The 17,795-nt window shown below is 48.3% G+C and overlaps 2 protein-coding genes across 2 annotated transcripts; one reads left to right on the forward strand and one right to left on the reverse strand.

The window, feature by feature from the left end:
* Positions 1-1,294: 1,294 nt before the first annotated feature.
* LOC135812742 (uncharacterized) lies at positions 1,295-3,870 on the forward strand. Its single transcript, XM_065325990.1, has 3 exons — positions 1,295-1,420; positions 1,590-1,663; positions 3,036-3,870. Exons 1-3 carry the CDS (start codon positions 1,348-1,350, stop codon positions 3,498-3,500), a joined length of 612 nt encoding a protein of 203 aa, XP_065182062.1. The 5' UTR covers positions 1,295-1,347; the 3' UTR covers positions 3,501-3,870.
* Positions 3,871-5,890: 2,020 nt separating this feature from the next.
* Positions 5,891-17,717, reverse strand: LOC135812105 (TGF-beta-activated kinase 1 and MAP3K7-binding protein 1-like). Its single transcript, XM_065325432.1, has 6 exons — positions 17,416-17,717; positions 16,061-16,217; positions 15,747-15,979; positions 9,333-9,526; positions 8,378-8,599; positions 5,891-7,980 (listed from the first exon to the last, which is right to left on the reverse strand). Exons 1-6 carry the CDS (start codon positions 17,437-17,439, stop codon positions 6,951-6,953), a joined length of 1,860 nt encoding a protein of 619 aa, XP_065181504.1. The 5' UTR covers positions 17,440-17,717; the 3' UTR covers positions 5,891-6,950.
* Between the last annotated feature and the right edge of the window lie 78 nt (positions 17,718-17,795).

Below are 17,795 nucleotides of genomic sequence, written 5' to 3' on the forward strand. Positions count from 1 at the left end.
TGGGTCACCAGGCTTGGGCACTGGTGTAATGGTGGCATCTTTCCACTCCTGTGGGATTTCTCCGGTTTGGAATGATAGATTAAAGAGGGACGATAACGACGGTGCAAGTTCCTTAGCCGCTTCTCGGAGTAAGCGGTTTGGAATAGAGTCGAACCCGGGGCTTTTGTTGGTATCAACTCCGCGGAGGAGTTTTTCGACCTCAGCTTGGGAAGTCGAGATCTCTTGAAGGGGACTGAGGATGTCAGGGGTGGTGTTGATGGCTGGAGTTTGCTCATCCGCATTGGCCACGGACAGCTTGCTCTGTGAAATGAAGAATTCGTTGAGGGCAGCTGCTTTTTGTGCTGGTGTCATTGCAGGAGTTGCTTGGCTGACGAGTTCGGGTATGCGTTGTTTTGTAGCTGTAGTTAGGTGCTTCATGAGGCGGTGCAGGGAAGTAGAGGAGGCTGTTGAGTTGTTTACGAAATCCGATTTTGCACGACGCAGGAGGGTGGTGACACGGTTTCTTTGGGCAGTGAACGTGTTCCAGTCGTCAGGCGAGCGTGAGTGAAGGTATAATTATTCTGTGTTTTCTGTGCTTATCCTTGCTCTCTTTCAAGAGGCCCTTTGATATCCATGGTCGTGCTGGGACGTTCTTCCTGTCCCAAGGGGGGTGAGTGCGAGTAACTTGGCAGTGTTCTTGGGCGATGCTCAGGACTTTGTCGCGCCAGGATCGCCAGAAGGTATCAACTGGGCGTGGGTCGTGTTGGTTTGTTGTTGTTGCTGTTGTACGATCCGGGTTTCCATGACTCCCAGAACCTTCACCCACTGAATTGTCGTGCTCTCCATTTCTATCTCTCTCTTTCCATATCTTGCTCTTCACTCACCAAAAATAAAAATAAATGTTCATCAACATGCGAATCCAATGACATGCGTTGACTGAGTCTGTATTGACCGGCTGCGCTTCTCAACGTGAAGGGTGGTGGATCTTCACGTTCAACTGCACATTTGCGTGATCGGTGGGTCGTCGTGGCAAACAAATACAACCCTAGGATACTTGTTAATAAATTATGGCATTTGGCTGGTGACAGCGCCTTGACAAATCAGCCGACCGACAGCCTCGCCTACCTTGCATGGCACGCTGGAATCGATCAATTTATTCGCGGCATCCGTTTCACAAAATCACCCGCTATACCAGCAGGCCATGCTACGATTTAATGCAGCTCGCTACACTGCTCGCTCGCCGGTAACACCAAGGACAAAACACGAGTGGCGAGTGGCTTAGTCGTTCCAAGTCTGCTAGTTTTATAGACGTAACTGTTCAGTTTCTTTGCATTTGTCTTTGTCCTAAAGCTGCAAGCGGCTTCAAAAATGGGCTCTTCGTTTTGGATGGTGTTCTCAATGGTCTTAGCCGGCACGCTCCTGTGTCGGGGACAATGTCCTGGTACGTAATTGCACGTTGATTTCCCTTTCCACTGTCGCCTGGTCGGCTCAGCATGAAACGGATCCTGTCATACCTCAGACTATGGATGTGCCAGGGCTGAGATATCTAAATTTCTGCAGAGTAGGCTTTCACGATTACTGTATTTTTTTGCTGTTTTCTGTTCCATTAGACAAATACCAGCGCTTAGAGATGAGGATTGAGGAGTTGGAAGCTCAGCAACGTGCGCAGAAAGAGATGAGCTCAGTAAGTGATGGGTCTGATGACCGTGCTGTGCTGACCACATCAAACTGCGATGTCATTGGTCCGGACTCCGGGGAGCACACCGCACCTCAACAGTGAAGCCCCTGCGTATTAGCTCATGAACACCCGCTGTTGCACAATTGTCTTGTTTTTGTTTGGTTCCCCTCTCGTAGTTCCTAGGTATTCTCACTCTAATAGAAAAGAACTCGATTTCCAGAGTTACAAAAAATAAAACAGGACACCAACGCCACTCTGGCTTAGAGCGAATACATTCACAAACTAGCACTAGAAAGGATTTGCAGAGCGAACGTTGGAAGAAATGAAAATGAGAACCTTTGCGCGGAAGTTCGCGAGAAAGTTGAGCGAGCACAAAGCAAACTTTCCTAGAAAGTTTCGTGAACGCTGGACAACAGACGCTTATGCAATGTGTTGTGCTTCGCCTTCCAAAATCCAGTTGATCTGTTCTTTGCTTCGTCTGGTGGTTGTCTGATAGTTTTCCCGATATGGCTTCGTTATCGCTGGAAGCATCTCCGATCTCCGGACTGCTGAAATTTCTCAGACTCGGCTGCAGCAGAGATGTTATTTTGCAGATGGACCTGGCTTTGATGTGCCAGATTATGGTACAGGCCCGGACCCGTTTGTCCATTGGTCTCCGGCTATGGTCAACGTAGTCAACTAGCGCTCTTGAACTCAGGATGCCACGATTCGCAACAACTGGGGTGGTAAATCTGTTCAAGATCAACTTTCGAACAAACATACGTGCACGCACTAGGTCTCGCCATCCTTTTGCCTACCAATTCTAACCAGATTGGAGTCCATGGGCACTTGTATTAAATAATTAAATAAAAACTTTTTTTTTCAAAATCTGCTTTTCCTTCGAGCTAACATCATGCATAACACAAACTTCGCACGAAAGCTTGCGCAAGCCCAGATAAGAAAATCCTTGCAGCGTGTCGCTCGGAAAAACCGCTCACATCGCAGCTGCCTGGATATAGCTGTGCAACCGAATATAGCCGGGGAATTTGTACAAAATCACAGCAAAAGAACACATTTTGAAAACCTTAGATACAGTGAGAGCGAGAGAGAGAAACTATGAAAGACAGAGAGACAACCAGACACACAGACAGTTAGATGTACAGACAGACAGAGCGACAAACAGACAGACAGACGACATACAGGCAGACAGACAGACAGACAGACAGACAGACAGACAGACAGACAGACGATTGAACGGGCGAACATGCAGACAGAAAGACAGACAGAAACACAGACAGACAGGGCATGAGGAAGGGAGGGTAACTACAGCACGTGGAATGAATAGAGCAGCCATCTCGACCTCATGCGTTGTGTCACGTTTTGCATTTGTCTTATGCAGATCACAGCTAGCAGGTGCACTGTGGGAGAAGTAGGCTACCAATATCAGAGTTTGCACAACCTCTTCGACGATAAGAAAGAGGGTTTAACGGCCACACTCGCCTACACTAAGAAGCACAACAGCACCCTCCTGAAAATGACCTACTCCTTAAACATTGCAGTTGTCGAGTCTATGGTGGTTTCAAGGTGGTATTTCCAGATCGACGGAAAGGAATGCGTTGTTCCCACTCCAATCGACATGGGCACTTGGCATAGCACCGCCGCGTTCTACCACATGCCTGCTGTGCTGACTGGTATCTGCGAGTCGACGGACGTCAGCGGAGCCTTGATAGGCGCGGGAAATCACTCCATCACAGTGTGGGTTGGTCCAGTGACTCAGCCTGGTTTGGCGCAAGCAGACACCACGAACTCAGGGTGGGTGACAACGTCTTTCTTGGAAGTTCGCGAGATATGCCCCCCATACTGATGCGCCGCCACTGGCACTAGCGTGGCGCACGCTCCCATGGAAGAAATAGTCATTGGGTTGGTGTTTTGTTGCTCTGTAGTTCATGTAACGTTACTTCAACTATGCATGTTTGATCCTGGTGTATACACTTTTAAACACTGATGTTCAGAAACTGGACACCTCTGCCGATAAGACTAAGTATGCTGCTCTTCTTTCTCAGTGGCTTCCACATCTTTCTGGATTCATTTGCGGCACGTGGGGTCATGCGAATCCCATTGTGCATTCGCTTTTATCAATGCATGTACTACTGTGGTCAACTCGCGTTGACAGTGCGAATTGAAACATACCTAAACACACAAATAAAACAGAGAGCAAGCAGCTTTTTGTTCAACTCCGAGTTGTTCTTCACAGCACACCTTTCATAATCACTCTTCTGTGCCCTTGTATTGCTGTGTAGTCCCAGTACCGGTACACGCATTGCTGCATTTGCTTCAGGCAGCAGTACGGCGGTAAATGTTCATGCAATGTAACGTAGCGTAATTAAAGGTGCTGGACTGTACGTGCGTGCTCAAGAACGCTCACAGACTCTCACTCAAACGTAGCAAGAGAGCTAACTCGGTCCACTGATGTCGACCGAGGTAGCTCTCTTCCTACTTTGTAATAATGACATGTACCCAGCTAATGTCCCTGCTTCGTTCAGGGAATTCAGAATAGGAAGTCTGCTGTACCACCCGCTCTTTTCTTTTTACTTTTAAAAGCGATTAGTTGTAACACGGAAATTTGTTCCTTGGCTCACCATCTGAGTTCTTAAAGCTATTATTCATTTTCTGCTGCCCCCGGTTATTTCTTTTATTAGTATTATTATTTAGTCTTTGCCTTCGCTTTCTTGTCATTGGGCAACTTGCCCGTTAGAATCTGCGAAGTAAAATAAACAACAAAAACAGCAACAAACGTCATAGTGCAGCAGGATTTAATGCAAATACAAGGCCCAAACCTACATAGTACCAAAATGAATACTAGTAGTACTAGTACCAAGTAAAGCCCATTGGCAGTTAGACAGCGAACCCACGCTTACATGCTTTGAAGAAATGAAACGTCAATAAAAACACCATTTTGGCTACTATTAGTAATCGATGTGCCCCACGCCCACGGACTGCAATTTGCAAAGCAGTAGCATGAGCATGTGATCAACGAGCCGGAGGCAATCTACCGGTTGACCACAAACCAGCTTGTATCGCTCACACAAGCCCTGGAAATAATTCACCCGGATAGCCCAGATCCAGGCCGTCATGCTGAGCGGGGTGTTAAAAGTTGCCCCCTATAAAGCTGAACAGCCAATGGAAATGTTGAATGCCGGTTCAGTACATGGACACGACAGACTAACACGTTTTGCACTGTACACGTGGGCTGCGCTGTTTTACCAATCTCATCAGAAGAGCACCAGAAGGCAGAAGTGTGACAGAGGTTGTAATGTTGCACATAATTAATTAGCGCACATTGTACACTGTACTTTGCAGAAGCCAATCGAGGAACTCTATGAAAGGATTCGACTAGACCCGACAACCTTTTTTTACAAACTATCAACAGCGGTAGCATTTGACCACCCAAAACATACGGTGGATAACGTTATGCCGCGGTATCATTTGACCACCCAAAGCATACGGTGGATAACGTTATGCCGCATCTGGGTCTAGACTAGAGGGGTCGACAAGTGTTGCATTCAGTCTCGCATTTGTATTTACTATTTTATGGATCTATTTTATCTCCACAGGCCTTAGCCTACATCGAGGGAGTCTCCGTCAACAGCTTATTATTATTATTATTATTATTTATGAAGAAGAAGCTGCGGAGAGAAATAAAAATAAAAGATAGCTCATATAAACGGGTGATAGCAAAGTGTGTGCGGACAAGAGCGATTTTCTTTCTTGCCTGCTGACCTTAGCTTTTACATGTACATGTATGCACTTCGGTGTGGCACTACAGCATGGTGGGTCCTCACTGGCAGAAGCAGCTACATGACTATTGTACAAACAGAGAGTAGTAAAAAAATGACTCCCCGCTACCAGCAATAAACACGTACACATGGGGTTACAGTCTAAAGTCGGCCTTTGACAGTTGAAACCCTACCGTCCATTTCAAAAATAGACGCGTACCTAGGCAAAACCGTTATGCCAGCATCTATACCACCAAGAGTACATGAAATTCATGTACTCTTGATACCACATACAATCTGTGATCACTTAGTGCATAAAACTTTCCAAATTGGGTGTCTGTTATCCAATCGTTTAGAAACTATAATATTGTGGAGCGGTCCTGAGCAATATTCCGAAAACTATTCTCAAAAAGGTCCACTCCAGCCAAATTTGAAATATTTCCAAAACCCTGCGCGTCTATAGTTTTGAAATGGACTGTAGACGACACACCAAAGATAATGTTGAAAATAACCAATGAACATAAAATGGATAACGTTATTAGTGCAGCGCAGCAGCTACCTGTTAGTTCAGCAATTCCAACAGACAGCCGCAAACAAAAGGGCACAGCATACTCGCAACGCGGACACAGCGGGAACACAGAACGAAAAAAAGTCTGCGGTGAACTTGTGCAAGCAGCTTGCAGTGAAGTTCAGGGACCATACAAACAAAACAAAAACAGCTCAACGAAAAGAGACCGAGAACTTAGAAGCACTAAACCGTCCATGATACGCAGAGCAGCCACAGTAAAAAGGAGCACTGCATTGAATGCTGACTTAGCATAGCAGCACATTCAATAATTATGAAAAAACAGCGAAGGCGTCAAGCTCCGACACTGTCAGATACATTTAATTGCACTTCCCAAAGTACAACAATTACTTGAAGTACAACCACACAATGATTAACTGGAAACATACTAGAAAGGGCATAAAAAACATGAGCAACAGTTTGAAAATAGCATGTGTTTTATGTTTTCTCTATATTTTTTAGGTCTTTAGGTATACAAGTCACTACAAAAAGACAGACTAAGAATAGTTTCAGCAGTATACACATAAACAACACAATACAGTACAGTATGCCCAATCCGGAGATGATGGCAGCATACACACACACACGCGCGCGCGCGTGCGCGCACACACACACACACAAAGCAAAATAAGACACACCACAAAAGTCACCTATACGCTACCATCGAATTGAGGAAGCGCCTCCATATCAATGGCAAGATTTCCAGGACACACGCACACACATGCACACACACACACACACACACACACACACACACACACACACACACACACACACACACACACACACACACGCATGTACACACACACACACACACACACACACACACACACACACACACACACACACACACACACACACACACATAATGATATAATATGCACGTACACACACATACCCAGACACGAACCGTCAGCACTGTTTTCCGGTTGCACAGCAAAAGCGGACAAGAAACCCAGCACTCTGGGTAGAACTAAAAGTCCAGCTCCGGCGGGAAGTGGTCTGGAAAGTTGGCGGGCACGCTGAAACCAGCGTGCGGTAGTACCATGTCCGGGGGACACTTGGACGGATCAAACGGTGGCTGCTGCTGCTGCGGCGGCTGCTGCGAACGAGGAGAGGTCTGAGTAGGGGACGGGTCGGTGTTGGAACCGCTCGAAAACGACGATAACGACAGACCAGCAGCACGATCAGGACGGTCGGTAAAGGAGCCGTCTCGAGAGTGCGGAGAGCTAGACGCCGCCGACACGGGTGTAGTGCCGGAAACGACCGCGCTCGCGCCGATCGAAGTCAAGTCGCCGCCGCTGGTTTGTGGAACGAATGGATTTTGCTGCGAGCTGCCCTGTGACGTCTGTGCAAAGAACGGCGTCTTGTCGCCGGAGGAGGCCGATGAAAGCGGCTCGCCGAGACGCTTGAACGCGTACTCTCCGCTCGTTGCGCTGCTGGAGAGCTTGAGGCCACCGGACGCTAGCGGTAGCGGACTCCCGGTGGGCGTGTAGAACGTACTGGCCGACGCGGTGGCAACGGCCGGGTGCTTTGGAGTGCCGGACGTGTCGATGGACAGCTTGTTCTCGCCTCCGGCACTGCTCGTACTCGTGGGCGACGCACCGACGCACTCGTACACCGGAGGTTTAGCTGGCGCGGCGGCCAGTGGGGGCTGCAGCGGAACGGCGTGATGGAAACAGCGCACTACTAGCGTGCAGTCGTCGCGCTTGCGACACCGGATCGCCTTCTCCTGATCGCCGGACAGGAACGCCTTGAGGTGGTCGGTGAGGATGTAGTTCAGAGCGCCCTCGGTGGCCGCTTGAATCGACGCCGAGCTCATCAGCAGGTGAGAGATGATCTGCGCGATGTAGACGTTGGCCATGTGCGACGGAAGACCGTGGGATTCCTCCACCGCCTTGTAGACGCCATCGGACATCAGGAACATGAACAGCCAGTTATTCTGTATGGGCAGGGCACGCTGGATGAATGGCTCCGCTACCAGGGGCTCGCTGACCGCTTGCCTGCAAGAACAGCAGCAACAACAACAAGACAACAGCTAGAGATGCGCTCGGTGAAATCCGAACCAACGTGCAAAGCTTCGTGTTCTTTATCATTCTCTGACCGCAGGGGCGTCGGACAGTCACGGTCACTACCGTCAAAAGTACTGAGCTCGGCTTTCGAAACATTTCCAGCAAAGTCACCCTTCCCAACAAGTAAATTGCTGCCCAGATGGCTGACAATACCAGCCTACATCACCTTCCGACGCCCATGGGCGGGCACAAGCGAATCGTGTGGGTCGTTTCTCAACGGGTGACCTGGACACAACAGTGCACTGTTTCTTACGTGGTAACTTATATTGCGTAAACGTAACAACGCCCCCCCCCCCCTCCCTCCTGCCTATGTTCCTGGTTTTCTCACCGGATCTCCTCGAACTCCTTGTAGCCGCCTTTCATTGAGTAGTCGCCAATGCTGCGCGTGTTCTCATGGCTGCCTACGCGTTTGTTCCGGCGTATTCGGTCACGATCCAAGCCAATGGAGGAAAGACGCTCCAATTCAGCATCGTTGTTGCAGTCATGGTCGACAGTCAGCAGATGAGCTTCAACTAGGTCTTGGGCCGGAGCAAGTCCGCCAGAGACATGGCTGCATTTTAGGGACATGAAGAGAGAGAGAGAGAGAGAGAGAGAGAGAGAGAGAGAGAGAGACAGAGAGAGAGAGAGAGAGAGAGAGAGAGAGAGAGAGAGAGAGAGAGAGAGAGAGAGAGAGAGAGAGAGACAAAGAGAGAGAGAGAGAGAGAGAGACAGAGAGAGACAGAGAGAGAGAGAGACAGAGAGAGAGACAGAGAAAGAGAGAGAGAGAGAGAGAGAGAGAGAGAGAGAGAGAGAGAGAGAGAGAGAGAGAGGGAGAGAGAGAGAGAGAGAGCAGGGAGTGTCACTACGTAGCGAAAGCTAACTAAATTGAATCCATTATTGAAATGGATGCACATGCATACCGCAATGCAATTGGTAAGAAATACCACGTGGCTTTTTCAGCCTAAATAAATATATTGTCCTACATGGAGGGTCATGAAAGGATTTCTAACGCCATCATGCATATTCCAATGCGAAGAAGTGGTGTATTGCATGGCCGGCATCATGTGATCCATTGATACTGGGCTTGATCGGGGCTGGAACCAACATGGCCAACATCATGTGGCCATAAACAACACACACACAGGGTACTCTGTAAAATGACTGAGTATAGTCTGTGGGGATTACCCTAGCAAACTCCTCTCCAACTTGCGATGTGTTTTATGTGTTCTCTATCGTGCAACTTGCAACTTGCGATGTCATTGGTTGGGGGAGCACATGAGAAACTAATAAATACAACAACCTACCTGATCATGGGCAGCACAGAGTTGGCGCAGGTTGCCAAGACGACCCTGCTATCACCGACATTGGCCGTGAACAGCGAGTTCTGGTGGATGAGAGCCAGCGCAGCGGTGGTGCCTCCTGTGATGGCCTCATTCAGCGACTGCAACTCTGTCACTAGGCCGGGGACTTTCTCATACAACTGATAGTCGTTCAGACCCTGGAAATGAAGTTTAAAAACAAAACAAGAAAGAAAACAGAAAAGAAAGGTCAGACCTGAAGCAAAGGTTATTAGTAGGGCTGCAATGGGTAAGGGTTTGGTCTGGTAACAGGTTCGGGTACTTTTATCCGGGTAGCACAGGTACCCTATCGGGTATTTTCTGATATAGTTTGTACTGTGGGTGTGCACTTGCGCCACATAGAACGTGTACAGTAGGCACGAAGCCGTGCTTTTCACATGTGCCGTTGCAAAAGCACCGTACTCCAACTACCCGATCGGGTTCTCAGGAGCAAATCGCTAACCAGGTACCCGATCTAATTACGTGTAGCCTGCTACCCGGTAACATCCTTAGTTAATAGGACGGTCCAGGGATGAATTTATCCGGTATTGCATCGCATTTTGCTACGCAAAATCAATCTACTGCTACTCAAAAATGACAGTGACACGCAGAAAACTGCGATACATACATGCACAGGCTACTACTATTCATGCTTTTTGTAGTTTAGGCGAGACCAAAAAAAATAGAGATTCCCGGGCCCTCCCGCACCAAAATCGAGCCGAAGGCAATTTTTTTTTTTTTGAACAGTCGTATTATGTACAGTACTGATCGTGCGAGTAGATCTGTGACATGGTGTCACACAAACCTGGGCTTGTACGACTCCCTGGTGTAGATCTACGACTCAGGGCTGTTGTTGGCCGAAATACAAAAGAAATTGAACGGGTACCGGTAAACCACGTACCATATACCTGTCGTCTGTAAAAAATAAAAAATAAATACCGGAAAATACTGTAAAAAAAAAGTTCAGCATGCCATGCATACACACATAGGAAAAAAATAAAAAATTAAAATTCGCCCGCCCGCACCAATTTCAGATGGGTCCTGCCCGGGAATCTCGATTTTATTTTGGTCTCGCCTTACACCAGATTTTGCATAGGAAAAACTGCTATGCAAAAACATGGCAGTAAATTCATCCCTGGGACCATACACCTACCTGCCCACAAGCTCTTGGCTATAAGAGCAGTCAGAAAAGCCGCAACAAAGCCATCAAGACAATCTAGGTTCGATGAGTATTGTAAATGGCTCAGTACACTAGCGTAAAAGTAGGTCAATAAGTACGTACTTACTTTCGAATTTAGTGGTCACGCCCGTACCAACTTTCGAGCAGGTACCGACTTTTGAGCAGGTACTGACTTTCGGGCACGAACTAGCTTTCGGACCTGACTTGTGCGTAGTGGAGAAGTCATTTTTCATGTAGATGTACATGCGAAGCGCTGCATGCGCAAACCATACCGGTACATATTTCAGGCAATACGTTTATCGGGCCTGACTTTACTTCAACAGAAGGAGTCAAAATAATGAAGGGGTATTTATTTCGGGCAGGTAATTATTTACGGACTTTTACGGTATTCAGAGAGAGAGAAAGAGAGTGGGAGAGAGAGGGAGAGAGATAGATAGATAGATAGATAGATAGAGACTAAGGATTTTTCAGCGTGTGTATGTGTCAGTAGACATTTTCGGACTCCACCTGGAAAGTTTTTTTATAGCTGTCTGAGATGTCCGGGGAGGGTGTCCTCCCACCGCACGTGTCTCAGGACCCGGACACTAGAGGGCAGGACCCATGGAGGCACCTCACAGCCACGGAGCTCAAGGCTCGGACCGTCACATTCTCAGCGGAGAAAGAAGTCAAACTTATCGACCACATTAAGTGCTTGGAGCAGCACGGCATCCATCCTGAAGAAATCCTGTCGATCCAGGTAAGCACTGCCGGCCAGTGCCGCCTTACCTTCATTTGTGAACAATTAGCCCAACAAGTCTGTGCAAATGGACTCAAATTCAAAAGAAATCACATTTTTCCTATTTCCGTAGTAAACAGAAACTCGCAGCTGCACATCCATGACGTTCCCATTTGGGTTGCAGATGCCGCCATTGTTGCTGCTCTTTCCCCGTACGGTGACGTACAGGGTCACATCAGGCATGGGCGCATCACGGTACGCGAAGGTGTACACGTCGCGTCTGGGGTACGGTTTGGCACATTCAAGCCCTCAGCAGGCAAAACCATCCCCAGCTACATCAGAACCCCTGACGGAAAAGGTACTTTCCGGGTGTACCACCAAGGCCAAACGCCCACTTGCAGGATATGTGACTTTACGGAGCATATTGCGAAGCACTGCACTACCAAACAAGGAAATTTCTCGGAGCGTGGTATGCGCCCTGTACAAGGGACTACCGTATCCCCACCCCAAAACACTGCAGGGTCTTCGACTGCTCAACAACAACAGGAACAGAATCCCACCGTATCAGCCGATAACACCACCAAGGACGCTACCCAGCGTACAGCTGGAGCCTGGAATGGGCAGAGCACACTCTCTCACCGTCACAAGTAAGTCCCAGGTCGCAGCACGGATGAAAAGCAGGCTGCATCAGCTTGGTCATCAGAATCTGAGGAACTCCCATTGCCTGACTTCAACCAATCACCGCCCAGACCGTTCAACCTACAACAAGATTCGCAAACACAGCTCCAGCTGCCAGCTAAGGCAATTGGTGACCTCGCACAGTCAGTGTCACAAGGCCGGCTCACCAAGTCCGGCAGCGACTCTGACACGGACTCAGACGGTTTTCAAGTGCATAGCTCCAAACGCCCTCGAAGCAGTGTCACACCTGAAAGACCTCGCGGGGCCACTGCCAATGCACCCAGAAACAAGAAGAAGTTGAAAAAAGGCAAACCCAGACAGTCCTAGGTGAGTGCAAGATATCCACACATACAGAACGGAACGTGTTGTACTGTAATATCCTCGTAATTACACCATTTTCGCCTTTTTGCATAATATTATACTTTTGTCCCATGTCTTCTTTCGGCTCCAGCATGTTGTATTTCTTTACCTAATTTTCCCTCGGAACGAGTTTTTAAACATTTAATGCTAGGAGCTTGTGCAACAAAATGGACGAGCTCATACCCACTATCACACGCATCACGCCCACACTAATTGCTGTCTGCGAAACATGGGCAAACCCCATGGAGCCAGACTCATTCTACGACATTCCAGATTACACACTCTACAGACAGGACAGAACAGAAACGATGGGTGGAGGTGTTGCTTTATACACACATGCCCCTACCTGCCACAAACGCCTAACAACAGTCGTCATGCCAAGCTTCCAGTCACTGTGGATAGAGCTTACACTCTCAGATCGTACAATCACCGTGGGATTCATGTATCGACCACCAAACTCTGATCCAAATTTATTCTGCCGCGAACTTGAATAGTGTCTCGGGAAATGTAACACCACAGCGCCATTCCTCCTCCTCGGCGACCTCAATTCCAAGAACAGCTCTTGGTTGGATTCTGATGTCACAGACAGAGCTGGTGACGCACTTAGCTATCTTATCGATGCATATGGTTTCCATCAGCATGTAAACTTTGCCACCCACATCTGCCGAGACCATCTAAATTCGTGCCTCGATCTAGTCATCTCCAATCTCCCTCCGGAGGAGGTCACACTTTCTTCCAGAGCACCGTTTGGGTGTTCAGATCACCTAGCAATCCAGGGAACTATCTCCATGCAGCCACCAGCAGATGAGCGTGGCAGACGTAACCTGCCACCTTGGACTTGGAACTGGAATTCAGAGAACGTTGGCGCCGTGAGAGAAGCGCTAGCGTATACTCAACTCCTGCCACCCGGCATTGATTTGCCGTCATATTCGCTGACCGAACTGTGGTCGCTCTGGCGTGACACTCTACTTCGCACCGCACACCAGTTCTGTACTCAACTCCGGTTGACTAGATCATCTGCAGTATCTCAAAAACGCCCATGGATGACGCCTGATCTGCTAAATAATATCCGTGCAAAGCACAGGTTATACAGGAAATACCTCCGGACACGGACGGCTGAAGACTGGGACCAGTTCACAACTCAGCGAAACAAGACAACAACTCTTCTCCGCAGTGCCAAGTCCAAATTTGTTCATAAACCAGCCAATGCCGACAACCACTGTGACCAAACCGATACAAACCGCCCAAACCTCTACAAACTTATGAAGACCCTTCGAATTTCACCAAGAAAGGAAATACCAGCTTTGAACCATGATGGCAGGAAGCTCACATCGAACTTCGAGCAGGCAGAAGCATTCAACAGCTTCTTCATTTCAGAAAGCAAGAAGGCGTCAAGTCCGTCTCAGTTGACAACGAGCCAGTCCCCGACATCCTTCTACCAACATCCGGAGAGAGCGAGCTTGCCCAACTCACCACCACACCCGCCGAGGTGGAACAGCTCCTCCTTAATCCTTGCAAAGCCCCTGGGTTTGACGACATCCCAACAAGACTCCTCAAGACCACGGCGCGTGAGCTGTCGAAATCCAAAAACAAATCCAAAAAAACTCCTTTACCAACTTCGTAAAACACGAGGCCAACTTAACACCCCCAGTCTGCTCGTAATCTATACCGCCTACATCCGCCCGGTTATAGAGTACGGCAGTCTCGTGTTATCCAACACCACCCGCACACAGAAGGACCAATTAGAATGCGTTCAGCGACGAGCAGCCCGTATCTGCTTGCGGATCCCCCTTTTTGCACCAGTCCATCACAGCTCACTTCTTCACCATCTCCAACTTCCCACATTAGTCTCCCGGCAACTCTTACGACAGGTTACTCTTGCCCACAATATCAAGTACATCCGCGCTCCCCTTCACCTGCAACAGCCTCACCTTGCACGACCAATTACAGAGCAGCCATATGCACTACGACACATGAGAACATACACATTGAGAACATCACACGCATACCGACACACCACTTCACCCATCAACCTATCCCTTCACAATTTCAACCAACTACCCCCCGACCTGCGTGAAACAAATAGCAAGCATGTGTTTAAATCAATGGCGTCTAGCCTCATTCTATCATCCATATGCTCCTGTAGTGGCTCGCACTGTACCCCATTGTAACCCCATCCCCCTGCAATGTGTTGGTTTCCTTACTTGCTAGACTGATTTTATATGATTCTGGACTGATTTGAATCATATTATCTTCCTTATTGGCCATGGGACATCGTGGAAACGAGAGAGCTTGGAAGCTCAGGGCCCTACACTATGCTTTTTTGCCTTGGTGACCTAGGCAAAAAAAGGATAGGGATGTTATAAATTTTCTTTCTCCTATTTTTTTCTAAACATAACCTGGGATTCGAACCCACACTATCGCCCTGCATGCATCCCCCGATACACTTCGCATACATACTAATTCTTCCAAGTTGCTTCACGTTATGATCTTGCATTTGAAAGCCCTATTTGACTATTGTGGCCAGCTAGCTGTGTGTGGCCAGCTGTCTTTGATGGTACGGTACGGGACAGGTACGGTCGAGGGTAATACAACACCGTCTACCACCTTGATGACCTAGGCAAAAAAAGCATAGGGATGTTATACATTTTTCAATTCTCCTATTTTTTTTATTCGAACCCGCACTATCGCCCTACATGCATTCCCCGATACACTTCGCATTCATACTCATTCTTCCATGTTGCTTTGCGTTATAATCTTGCATTTGAAAGCCCTATTTGAATATTGTGGACAGCTGTTGTGGCCAGCTGTCTTTGATGGTACGGTACGGTACGGGAGAGAGACGGGATAGCGCCAGGCGTGACACAAACACACAAACAAACAAACACCAAATTAAAGCTGTGTGGACCCTGGCTAGCGCCAGACGTTACTGAAGTAACGTCTTCTGCATAGCTACGGGAATAAATACCAAATTAAAGCTGTATGGACCCTGGCTAGCGCCAGACGTTACTGAAGTAACATCTTCTGCATAGCTATGGGAATAAAGAATAATAATAGATAGATAGATAGAGATAGAGATAGAGAGAGAGAGAGAGAGAGAGAGAGAGATAGAGAGAGAGAGAGAGAGAGAGAGAGAGAGAGAGAGAGAGAGAGAGGGAGAGAGAGAGAGAGAGAGAGAGAGAGAGAGAGAGAGAGAGAGAGAGAGAGAGAGAGAGAGAGAGAGAGAGAGAGAGAGAGAGAGAGAGAGAGAGAGAGAGAGAGAGAGAGAGAGAGCGATAGAGAGAGAGAGAGAGAGCCAGAGAGAGCCAGAGGGAGACAGAGAGAGACATAGAATAAGACAGAGACAGAGGATAAGAGAGACAGACAGAGAATAGGAGAGACACAGAGAAAAAGAGAGAGAGAGAGACAGAGAAGGGGGGTAGGGACAGTCTACGACCAGGACACTTACCGGAGGAAGCTGTCCTCGTATCTGAGCACGTCTTGCCAGCGTAGCATCCAAACTGGCGAAGAACCCTCCCTCGACGGCAAGAAATGATTGTCGCAGAGCCTCGCAAAGCTGCTTCTCGGTGTGTGCTTTCTCGAGTCGATCATAGAGCAAGTCGGCGGGGAATTTGTCCTGTGCATATTCTGATGCACGGGCACTTCCGTCATGGCCGTCGAACACACCGTACAGGAATGAACCTTCGTAAAGCAGACCAAATGAAACAGGCGCAAACTATGAGCGGTGTCCTCGAAAAACACTGCATTACGACAGGCTCTTACCACTGGCTGACACACCTCCAGCATCGTAGCGCACGCTGAGATGTCGGTCCTCGAAGTCGTGTTCAAAGTTGACCTTTCCATCCGGCTTGTAGCGGCCATTACGGGCCATTGCGGAACCGGTCATGTTGCACTTGGGCAGATCGTCCGTCCAACTCGTCTACGTGCAACGAGAGTATTGCATGTGCGTGCACGCGTATACAGCAAGGAGAGAGGACAGCACACACACAAACACACACACACACACACACACACACACACACACACACACATACACGCAAAGACATACTCACACACAAAGTTGCACACACACACACACACACACATATACACATGCGCGCGCACACGCACACACAAGCATACACACACACACACACACACACACACACACACACACACACACACACACACACACACACACACAAACATACACACACACACATGCACAAACACACACACACACACACATACATGCACGTGTGCGCACACACACACACACGCACACACGCACACCTCAGACCTCAGACATGCCCATCGTGGAAGCGATGATAGCGAACAGCTATGTTAGACATAGCAACTTGTGCTGGGATTACACCATTCATCAGCTTGCAAGGCTGATGAATTGACCGCCACTATTTTTAGCCTGGTATCCACCACACAGCACACGCACACACACACACACACACACACACACACACACACACACACACACACACACACACACCGGTGACCTTTGACGCCCATCGCCGGAGGCGATGCTAGCAATGCTACGGCAGAAGCCATAGCAACTTGTGCTGGGATTGCACCATTCAACAGCTTGCAAGGCACACACACACACACACACACACACACACACACACACACACACACACACACACGTGCAACCACACAAGCGCATGCAGGCGGATTCCAACACGGAATCCTCACACATCAGCCACAGTTCACCTCTCTCCGTGCACATACAAAGTATCTCCTTAGAGAAAGTGACGTCTTACAGCGCTTGTGAATGCATGTATGAAAAGGTGCAATGATTTCCTCATGGCTGTCGAGAATTACAAATGCCATGCTTCACGACTCATACATTGAAATGTCTAGTTCACCTGAGCTGCATACATATGGCAGGGCAGGGTCATGCTTTACGGAACATGTACATGAATAATGCAGCTGCAGTTGGTCGTTGCCATAGAATGCAGTATTTGTGCAGCTTTATTCTCGTGGAACAGGAGGAGATATGCTCAACAATCTCACGATTGTATTTTGGAATTACGACGCCTAGGCTTGACCATTGGCAGAACAGTTTGTGTAGAGAAATGGATAGTGGAAAACGTGAAGAGCGGGAAGCAGAATCACCGACTTACTGATCTGTTCGTTCCATGAACCATGATGACTAGCACGACGCTGTCAGCCTACAATTATTATGTGTAGCTGTGGCTCGATGCAATACTCTGGAAAGTCACTGATCAGTGCTGGGGCTATATGCGATTACACGCTGCTGCAAGACATTGGTCAAGGCGAGAGTTGCCCATGCGTGGCATTAGTTCAGAGGTAAAGGTTAGTTGAGCCACTGCTTGCAGTCCACTGTTCGTTTGCTCGCCTTTAGATGCCACCCTGATCTGACCAAAATTTGAAATGAAGGAGAAAGAGCAGACGTCAACTGTGTACTTCATATCGACGCACAGCATGTTTTGAGAAACTTGTGATCTGGTGATAGCAACTGCACAAAAAAGTAGACTTAGGG

Source organism: Sycon ciliatum, chromosome 3 (genome assembly GCF_964019385.1).
Source record: "Sycon ciliatum chromosome 3, ocSycCili1.1, whole genome shotgun sequence".
NCBI classification, from domain to species: Eukaryota; Metazoa; Porifera; class Calcarea; order Leucosolenida; family Sycettidae; genus Sycon; species Sycon ciliatum.